The sequence below is a fragment of the Hyaena hyaena genome, unplaced genomic scaffold (genome assembly GCF_003009895.1).
Source record: "Hyaena hyaena isolate Hyena2069 unplaced genomic scaffold, ASM300989v1 scaffold_1789, whole genome shotgun sequence".
Taxonomy (NCBI): Eukaryota; Metazoa; Chordata; class Mammalia; order Carnivora; family Hyaenidae; genus Hyaena; species Hyaena hyaena.
Window position 1 is genome coordinate 122,484 of NW_024082415.1, and position 10,845 is coordinate 133,328.

Below are 10,845 nucleotides of genomic sequence, written 5' to 3' on the forward strand. Positions count from 1 at the left end.
ATGACCTAAGCGAAAGTCGGACACTTAACTGACTAAGCCACCCAGGAGCCCAAATCTCTTGTTCTTTATTGGCTTTTGCCCCCACATTCTCTGCAATATACTCAGATTCTCTCTCCTATCTCAATAAAACCCTCCCTTGCTCCCGTGTCCACTTCTAGTCTCACTCTCTCTCTCCATTCTCATACAAATGTCTCAAAATGAATCTATTATTTACTTCCAGAACCCTCTCCCTCCAACTTCTGTTCTAGGCTTTTCCTCTTGACATCTTTACTCAAACTATAATCCTTTTGCATGCCATGCTTTCCCCAGGTCTTTATCCCATTGAAGTAATACTTTCATTTTAGCCTAAAGCTAGAGCCCACCATCTCTGAAGAGCTTTACTGATCTTTAGTCCTTTTATGAACCTGAAATGTCACTCACAACAACCTAAGCACATTAAAATACAGGAAAAAAAACCCTCCAGTTCATTTTGCAAATTTAATGTAACTCTGATACCAAAATATGACAGCACACACACACACACAAAACAAACAATAAAGCAGAATCAGCAAGCAGATTTTTCATGGCATGTAACTCTCAGCTGATTGATAATATCTGCTTATACTGCTGTATGGACAAAGATTCCAAGGGTGTACCTTGGCTCCATGGGAAGAACCGCTGCAATTCATTAGCATTATCTGTAAACCTGGGAAATAAACCTGAAAACAAAACACCAAACAGAAGACATTTTAACAACAAATGTTGTTTTCTCATACTTCCATCATTGTTCTCATCTCCCTACCCAACCCTCCCACTTTGGGGTTTCTTATAACATTGCCCAGCTCTTATACCCATCCCCATGGGCCATGCTGTGGGAATATTGTAATTACCTGAAACCTCACTAGCCATAGGAGAAGCTACAGACACCAAAGCTGGTGGCTCCACCACCAAAGCCAGCACCATTTCTTGGTCCACCGCCACAGCCAGCACCACTGCTTGGTCCACTGCTGAAGCCTGCACCTGTGTTTGTTCCACTGCTGAAGCCAATGATAGAACTGGGTCCACCATTGAAGCTGGTGCTGATGCTAGGTTCACCAATAAAGCTAGTGCTGGTGTTGGAACCACTGCCAAAGCCAATGGTGGTACTTGGTCCTCCGTTGAAGCTGGTATTAGGCTTAGCACCAAAGCCATCACTGATGCTGAGGCCACCACTAAAGCCAGCATTGGTGCCAAGTGTGCTGCCAAAACCAGCATTGGTGCCTAGTCCATCTCCAAAGGCATAGCTTGAGATCAGTCCACCACCAAAGCCAACGTTGGTGCTCAGTCCACTACTGAAGATAGCACTGGTGCCTAGTCCACTACCAAAGCTAGCACTGGTGCTCAGTCCATCACGAAATCCAGCACGAGTGCTTAAGCCATTGCCAAGGATGAAACCAGCAGTGGTACTGGATCCATCACCAAAACTAGCACTGTTAGCACCACTAAAGCAAGTGCTAGTGCTAGGAGGGCCATCAAAGCATAGGTTGGTGTTAGATATACTGCCCAAGCAGAGGCTGGTGCTGGGAACTCTACCAAAGCCAATGCTGGCACTTGGAACAATGCCAAAGTCAGCAGTAGTGCTAAGTGCCCCACTGAAGTCAGCACTAGTGCTTAACACACCGCCAAAGCCAGAGATGGTGCTGGGTGCACTGCTGAAGCTGGCATTAGTGCTAACAGCATTGCTAAAACCAGCACTCGTGTTTAGTGCACTGCCAAAGCAAACACTGGTGCTGAATGCACCACCAAAGCTGGCACCAGTGTTAGGAGAACCATCAAAGCAAATGTTGGTACTTAGTGTACTGCCAAAATCAGCACTGGTGCTGGAAGTGCCACCAAAGGAGACACTAGTGCTGAGTACTCCATCAAAACGAGGGCTGGTGCTAGGAGAGCCACCAAAGCAGATACTGGTACTAAGTGTGCCACCAAACCTGGCATCAAAGCTGTAAGAGCCACCAAAGCAGACACTAGTGCTGAGTGTGCCACCAAATCCAGTGCTGGTGCTAAGTGCACCATTAAAGACTGTGCTTGTTCTGGGTATAGTGCCAAAGCTGCTACTGGTAATGAGTACACCACTGAGACCCGCAGTGGTGCTGAGTGTCCCTCCAAAGCCAGAGCTGGCTCCACCACTGAAACTGGGACTGCTGCCGATTGGGATACTAAAACTAGAGCTGATCCCACCACCAAAGCTGGCACTGGTACAAGGTGTGCCGCCAAAGCTAATGCAGGTTTCACTGTTGAAACTAGAACTGGTGCTGGCTGCACCACTGAGGCTAATGTTGGCTGCACCACTAAAACTAGTGCTAGTGCTGGGTGTGCTACTAAAGCAAATGCTGGCTGTACTGCTGAAGCTGGCACTGGTGCTGGGTGTGCCACCAAAGTTAATGCCAGCTCTGCAACCAAAGCCACCTCTGGGGATGGGTGCATCACTGAAGCTAATATTAGCACTATCGCTGAAGGTGGCCCTGGTGCTAGCTCCTTTGCTGAAGTTGATGTTGGTGCTGGCATCTGCATTTTCTTGGGCTCTGGCCTCAATTTCAAATGAAAATCTGTTCCAGGACGACTGAGCATCATCGCCCAACTCTTCCCTAGTTAGGCAGTTGATATCCATGTCATCCCAATTCCAGAGCCCAGCCACAGCTTCCTCTACAATCCCCATTTGGGCTCTTGCCTCAGCCCTGGCCTCAGCCTCAGCCTCAGCCACAGTGGCAGCTTGTACTTCCATCTCTACTGCCTTCCGGTACTGAGCAGCCCAGTCCTTGGGGTCTTTCTCCTGCACCTGAAATGGGAATGATAATCATTATAAGGATAATAACATTTGTAATTATATATTAAATACATACTATGGGCTTTGTATAAAAGCAATAGCAGTAATTTTTTTCAATCACGGGTCAATCCTGATATCCAATTTCGGCTCTGATATCTAAGGTGCTGTATGTGACCTTGGACAAGTTACTTAACCTCATGGAAAAGATGGGAAATGATGAGAGAGTAAGTTATGGATTGAATGTTTGTGTCCCCCTAAGATTCATATGTTAAAACCCCAGCCCCCATTGTGATTGCATTTGGAGACTGGACCTTTATGGAAGTAGAGTTAAATGAGGTCATAACAGTGGGGCCCTGATCCAATAGGATTAGTGTTTTTATAAAAAGAAGCTCTCTCTCTCGGGGCACCTGGGTGGCTCAGTCAGTTAAGCATCTGATTCTTGATTTCGGCTCAGTTCATGATCTCATGATTCATGGGATCAAGCACCGCGTCAGGCTCTGTGCTGACAGCAAAGGGTCTGCTTGCGATTCTCTCTCTCCCTCTCCCTCTCTGCCCCTCCCCCGTTCGTGCTCTCTTTCTTAAAATAAGTTTAAAATATAGAGGAAGCGCTCTGCCACATGAGAACACAGCAAAAATCGGTTCATCTACAAGCCAGAAAGAGGCTTCATCAGAAACTGACCATGCTGGACCTTGATCTGGGACTTTTAGCCTCCAGAACTGTGAGAAAATAAATTTCTATTGTTTAAGTCACCCAGTCTGTAGTATTTTGTTATGGCAGTGCAAGCAGACTAACACAAAGCATGCAAAAAGAATCAAACAATTAAACTTTATGTTCAGCAGCATTCTCAAACATCACTGAAGTTCCACATATGTTTATGTATGAACTGCAGGCTGCCCTGTGACTGACCATCCCTGCATGTAGCCTGCCCCAGCTAGAGGCATCCAGTATCCTTAATATGACAAGCCAGGGAATCTCTCCTATTACCTTGCATACAAACTTGAGGACTTTCATCTTGCTAGTCTCATGGTAGGAGCGCAAGCCCCAGAAAAACTCATATTCAGGTGGTCTGCTGTTAGGGACTCTTGTACTCCAGGTACCTTAGAGAAAAATGAAATTTGCTTCTAACCAAGCAAATCTGATGTGTAACCCCTGAGCACCAGATGGAAACCTCTTTGAAACAAATACTAAACTCAGCTCCTGGAACAGATTTCTAAGACCCCCGCTTTCCCAGACACACTCCCAAACATTGTTTGTGATCCTGGTCTCTAATATTGAGTCATTTCCCACTGGCCCTGTACAAAGCAGTCACTTGATGCTTCAGAGAGAGCATGTATAGGGCATGATGTCACAGGAAGACCAAAGTATCTTACCACCTGTGAGGAGTAAACCCAAGTTCCTGTTGGATGTGTTGTAAACAGAGGAGCCATTCTTTAGGCACCCTGCTCTGAGCACACCCCAAAGCAAGGGTCTTTTCTTTGGTCTAGCCCTGTTCTGGAATTGTCCACTTAGGGGAATTGTGGACAGAACTCAGTTATAGGGCACAGGATGCCCATATTACATCTAAAGCTAGTATAACTAAAGGGATGACAAAGCAATTTCTGAACCAATCCAGCACACTCAGAACATTTCAGGGCCAAACAAAGCCCCCAAACACCACTTACTTGTTTCACAAACTTGTCTCTGATGAGCTTCCTCACTTCCCCAAAGAGCGAGTGCCTCACCCTGACAATGGGAAAAATAACCCATAAACAGAGATGAAAACTTCCCAAATAAAGGCAGAGGCATTTCCCAACATGGGAGAGACCTCTCTAGCATATGCAGCAGTCCCAATGAAGCCAGGAAAGTAGTGAACACATGGTTGCTAGAAGCAGGAAATTGAGGACAGATGGTTCTTTGTTAGGGATCCCCTAAAGTTCTATCTTACATCTCAGCTTAGAATGACATAGGTATTGAAGGTGCAGAGAGTCCAGGACCATTTCCCCAACCACCCAGGTGAGAACCCTGGACCTTCTACCCAGTCCAGCACCCCTGCCCACTCTAGCAGACCACCAGACTGATGCAATCCAGGGACCATCCTCTCTCGTCAAAGGACAACATGGACAGCAAGCGCTGAGAGAGCCCAATCATACCCAGGACGCAGCCCCAGCTTGCGCAGCACCTCCCAGATGACAGCTGCAAGGGAAGGCAAGAGGAGACAGGGACAGAAAATGAACATGTGGAATTCCAACTGTGGCCACCCATTCAGCTGCATGTCCAGCCACTCACCCTCACTAGCTTTGTTGCCATTCATGAAAATGACACTCAGAACCACCATGAGAAGGCCTAGTTTGGGTGTGTCATTGGTCCTAGAGGAATAACAGTGTAAAGAGGTTTATGTCTAGCAGCCATCTGCAAAACACACCCGACAGTTCACTAAGCTAGCCTCTCCCAGATTCTTTAGACATGAGAGAATTCTGCCCAGTCTCTGCTTCAAGCTCTATGTTACCCTGGGCAAGGCACTTAGACTCTTGAGCTGCAGTCTCCTATTCAGTAAAATGGGAAAATCCAATGTTCCCCTGCCTCAGGTTGCTAAGAAGATGGAAGAATTCTTGTTAAACTGGTACAACCCAGGCACCCAGCCAATGTGAGTCTCTTCTTTCTCTCCCAGATCCTTATGCTCCAAGAGAATTTTAGGTGCAGCCCCAGTAATGCCCCTGTCCTTTAAACATCATGATTCACCTACACCAAGAAACCCTCCTTTGAGAAACACTCTACCAAAGCCAGTAGGAAGAGACAAGCAATGACAGGTGTACTTTCCTGGAAAGCTTCTGGAGAAACAGAAAACCTGACAGTAGGAATGTACTGCTTCAGGCTTCTACACCCTTCAGTCACTCATAATCAAGCACCACTGCTGTGTGCAGGTCTCCAACTCTGTGTGGGAGCTGGCCCTATCTTCCTGCCTCTCCAAGGAGATGTGGGTAGAGATGACAGGGATGGGATAGTGCCATAGACAGAAGCAGAGCCTCCCTTCCACCCTAGCCCTTTCCCAGCTTACGTTCCCAGTATGCCTGCAGAGGATTCCTGAGTGCTGATCAGAATATACAAGCTACTTTGCTTATCAGTTTCCTTCAGATCGACTCGAAACATCTGCCAAGTAAAAGAATAGCCTGTGAGAACACAAAATTCAGCCTAGACATCAGTGAGCTTTTTGAGCATCCCACACTTCTCTGTGTAGTTAGAGTTTTGAGTGTGTGTAAGAAATCATGAGATAATGCATGCAAACCACTTAGCTAAGTTGCCACCACTACAGCAAACAGGTAAGAAATGTACTATTATTATCAGCATCACCTTTGTATTAGTGGGAATCAAGGGATACAGAGAATGGGGAATTAAAGGGAGAGATGAGCATCTGAAATACATTACAGGACACGTCTAGCAGCAGACAAGACTAAATTGGGAGGCTTGGGTCCTAGCTATGCTTTTACCACTGACTTGTTCTGTGACCCTGAGTTAGTTTATGTTCCTACTGAGGCCACTGTATGCCCATCTATACAGTGATGGGGTTGCATTAGTGAGTCTCTGTGGTCTATCCCAGAAGAAACATGTATGCTTTATTTGATTCAAGACTTCCCCATTGCACCCATCCACCAGGGCTGCCCCTTCACCTTCTCCAGAGCGTAGCTTGCTTGTTCAATGATTTCTGGAAAATATTCATATTCTTGGATGACATCCTTCAGCATGTCTATAAGAAGGGAAAGGTAGGAGGAGCTGGGCTAAGCAGGGGCCACAGAGCTGCAGCCCTTTTGCCAACTGTGGAGTCAGTGCAGTCTGAGTTCTGAACTATGTTAACAGGAGATGCCAGACATGGCAGAGTGTAAGGAGGGATGAGAAGCGAGGACATATGAGAGAGTGAGGAGCTATAAAGTAAATGGTTACCCCAGGGTATGGGAGAGAGGGGAATGGGCAGGAGATTTCAGTGAGGAGGGTTGGTATGACTCTACCTGAGCACCTGATGGGGATCTTTGTCTGGTCCTTAACCAACAGGTATTTCACCAACTTATTTGCCTGGGAGAAGAGGAATACATGGGGAGATCTCAAAGTGTTTTTTAGAAAACTTGAAAGAATGATGGAAAAGAAGAAAGGTGAAAATAAAGAAGAGGTTGGACAGCACTGGAGTCTTACCCTTTCTTGCAAAATAGCCACATCTCAGGGTAGCAGAGGCCTCCAGCCCCATGGGATCAACCTGTAGTTATCACCACCTCTCTCATCCCCATTCAGATGCTTGAACTACATTATCAGGAGGAAGGAAGGTCCAGAGTCACCAGGTGAGACAGCTCTGTATCCTTATCCTACCTCCTCTTAAAAATCCCCTAATCCCTTCCTGTAGTGGGTCTTGACCTTACAGTTGGCCACCCTGATTCCCAGATTTGTCTTTCACTGTCTTCCAGGCAGGAGTTTCATTTCCCTAGCAGGACAGAAGGCACCCAAGGGCAGGACCTGGGATTCCTCTTCTTATTTTGGCCACCACTGACTCCGATAGCTGTATCCCTTGGACAAGTCACTTCACCTCTCTGCAAATCAGGTTTTTTTATCTGTAAACCTGTATTTATGATCCTTAGATAATAAATGTTACTTTCAAAACATAAAGACACAACCTATATGACTGTACCCAAGACAAATCCTGCCACATGGTAACAATTACATAAATGCAAGTTTAATTATACCAGGTTGTAGCTAAGTGTATGGATGTATTATTTCCCCACCAATCTGTGAACTGTCAGGGAGCAAGAACTATATCACATTCTTCTCAGCATCTCTCACAGCCTATCTGAACAAAGGGACTGGCTCAGAGTAAAAATTTTCAGTAAACTTGTATAGAACAAATAAACAAACTGGGATAGGAATGGAAAAGAAGTGAAAAATTAAGGGTGGTAATGTCAGAGATCTCACCTTTTGTTTTCTCTTGCCCCGGGTCCTGATTCTAGGCTCCAGACTCAACTGAGCCAGGTAGTCATCTGCCAGGGCCTGGACAGTGGTGGCAGTCTGAGTCTCAAGGGCACTTATGTTGGTCTTAAAGGTGGCCATCTTGGCCTGGGCCCTTTGGTCAACAATTTTCGTCTAGCTTTCAGCTACCTGGGCTTTAGTGGCAGACTTATGATCCCTGGACCCTCTCCTGACCTGGAGGGTGGCTGCTAGGGCTTGGTTTGTGATCATTTGAGTGGCAGGTGAAACCTCAGAGACCTCATAGGCAGAATTTGGGCCTTTATTGGCAGCCTTCTTGCCCTTAAATTTTTTGGGCCAGATAGCTGCTGCTGAGGCCTCAATATGTCTGGTAGCTGTCTCAGTGGCATTTGGAGCCTCTAGAAATTCAGTGTCAGCATTTATGCCCAAAACAGTTGCCTTCTTGGCTTTGGAGGATTTATTTGTACTGATGCAGGCTATTGTGGCATGGGTAGTGGTTGCCTCATTAGCAATTCGGCCTTAGGTAGTAGCCTTGTGAATGGTGGTTGGAGCCAGTGAGATATCAGCGGCACTAGCTACAGCCTTATTGGCAGCATTCTTAGCTTTGGAAGCTTTCTTGGGCTTAGTGGGGGCTATCAAGGCCTGGGAGTTAGCTGACTCAATGGTAAATGGAGCCTGGATAGCCTGCAGGATGTCTGGTAGGTTTAGGGGCTGCAAGGGTGACTTGATCTGTGCATTGACACTCTCATTGCCAGTTAGAGATTGGGAGCCTTGGGCTGCCTTAGCAGTAACACTCTTTGTCTTATTGGCTTTCATAGGCCTAGCAGTGACTGAAGAAGCCTGAGTATTGTCTGCTTCAGTGGTAGCTTCAGCCTGGTTGATCTGAGGGATGACAGACAGGTTTAAAGCCTGCAAAGTTACTTTAGGCTTGTTAGTGGTAATCACATTGGTAGATGAGACTGTAGAGGCAGCAGGTACAGTCTTAGTAATAGCCTTAATAGGGGACTTCTTGGTCTTGCTTTTCTTAGGCCAGTTGGCAACTGATGGGTCCATGGCCAGAGGGTCCTTGGTTGCCACCAAGAGGGTATACATCAGCAAGACACTGTCCTCTTCTGTCATCCCAGTCTGTATATCTGGAGAGAAGTGAAGCCCCAGGCTCCCAGGGGGAAGCAGAGGGCCCTACACACTTAAGATTATGATTTACTGAGCTATCTGGCCTCCCTATAGCCCACCCTTTCCAAGAAGGCCTCCCCTTCCACTGAGCAGTGATTGAAGGAGAGGGTGAGGGAAGAGAAAGGGAGCAGGAGATAGAGTCAGGCAGGTTTTCCTCTCCTTCACCTGGTAGGGGAGGACTGAAGACAGGTTAGGCAGGAAATTCTTCAACTACAGAGTGGTAAGGGGCTCAAGAGCAATAAATGAACTCAGGATGGGGCAGATGGCCTGGTGAGAATGTAGAAAGACCTCACCTTGAATGGGAGCATCCTATAACCATAGTCATTACTCCTATCCTTTCTGAAAGGCCAAGTAACAGCTGAGCTTGAGGGGAAGGGGCCTGAGTTAGGGGAGCATAAGAAGAGGGAGATTCAACAGACCTCCCACCTATCCTGAAGGAAGGAGGAATCTCATCTAACTTTGGATCCCAAACCCTTCAATACTGGGTTCTCACATCTAGAAACCCAGACCACCTATCCAAACTCTAGGTCTTTTTGCCTCCAAGAAACTGCAAGTCAGTTCTACAGCCCCGCCCCTTTACCTTACACACGCCCCCTGCTGCAGCTAAAAAAGTGCGCATGCGCACCAACTCGTGAGGGGTGGGAGGGGTAGTGAGCATTCATGTACGCCTGCACAAGCGCTTTGGTGGACTGGACAGTCTGACCACCTCAATCCATAGACACCCCCTCGTCTCAGCAGCAGAACATCTCGGCGCAGCCTAACTGCATCATAATTCGGCCCAACTCATCCCCCAACACCAGCCTGCTCTCTCCTAGCTAGACTACTTTGCACCGCCCCTTCCCCACACCGCCCACCTCTGCTTTGTAGTACAGGCACGCACCGCCCCTTCCTGATACGTCCTGCAGTATTTCTCCACACCTCCTCTTTCCCTCTTACGCCCCTTCCCTTCCCTCTGCATTGTGTCCCTGCACCTCCCCTTTCCCCAAGCTCCACCCACACTTCTACGTTTACAAGTGACCGGTCCGCCCTTCCTGCGGCATGGATACCCCACCCACACATCCAACGATATTACGCCTTAGTGTATTCCTTGTTCCCGAATACTACCAGGTTCTATCCATTCCCATTTCAAACCACAATAAACCAGGTCCTAGCCCCTCTTTCCACCCGTCTGAGTTAGGTCATTTGAGCTATTCAAAATGGATTTTGCCCCTCATTTCTGGGTCCTGATCCCTACTTTCGGTGGCCCAAACCGGATCCTGTCCCCTTTCGCCAGCCTACCGGAGTCCTGCCATAGCTCATCTCCGACTCGGGTGCGGCTCCTTTCTTTCTACTGCCTGAACGATTGATCTTTCTGCAGTCCGAACTGGGTCTGCATCCCTCCTTTATGCAGCTTGAACAGAATCCCAAAGGGGATTCTGCACACACACCCCCATTATGAATAGGGTCCAGGCACCTCTGAATCCGACCACTTTAATGCGGTTAGTTTCCGAACCCGTAGCAGGTTTTCTGCAAGCCTTAGGGTGTGTGGAGTCAAGCACATTGAAGCCACAGCCCACGGGCCCCCCACAGGGTCTTCACTAAAGCTGGACACCTTAGCTCACCTCGTCCTCTGGAGTATAGAAGGCGTCCGCTCTCTCCAAGCCTCTCCTTAAGTCTGAGCCTGTCAGCTTCCCCTCCCCAGCAGGAAGTGGTCCTGCCTTTTTCCACCTCCAGAGGGGTCTCCTTCCTAGCCTGTCAACCTTCTCCCTTACTCACTACGTTCAACCTTCCATTCTTCTAAGTGTTCTCCCTTTTCTGCATACTATCTCTAATTCAACTATCGCTCTCTCCTATTCTCCATTTGATTCCTCTATCCCCACCCTGTATCCCCATTCCTATTTGATTTCTCTGTTTCCCCTAAGAGGACGGTGCTTCTCTGAGCTCCCATACCAACCCTTCCTACAGCCCT

The 10,845-nt window shown here is 47.5% G+C and overlaps 1 protein-coding gene and 1 non-coding gene across 2 annotated transcripts; both read right to left on the minus strand.

The window, feature by feature from the left end:
- Positions 1-639: 639 nt before the first annotated feature.
- TRO (trophinin) lies at positions 640-10,189 on the minus strand. Its single transcript, XM_039224822.1, is given in 13 exon segments — positions 640-698; positions 870-2,794; positions 3,768-3,880; positions 4,441-4,505; positions 4,913-4,955; positions 5,049-5,128; positions 5,818-5,909; positions 6,428-6,504; positions 6,764-6,827; positions 6,945-7,049; positions 7,713-8,903; positions 9,191-9,236; positions 10,176-10,189. Coding segments are annotated over 12 exon segments (3,804 nt in total). The 3' UTR covers positions 640-698; positions 870-880.
- On the minus strand, positions 4,112-4,240 carry LOC120226648. Its single transcript, XR_005527071.1, has one exon. It is a non-coding gene; the product is annotated as a small nucleolar RNA SNORA11 (small nucleolar RNA).
- Positions 10,190-10,845: the final 656 nt, after the last annotated feature.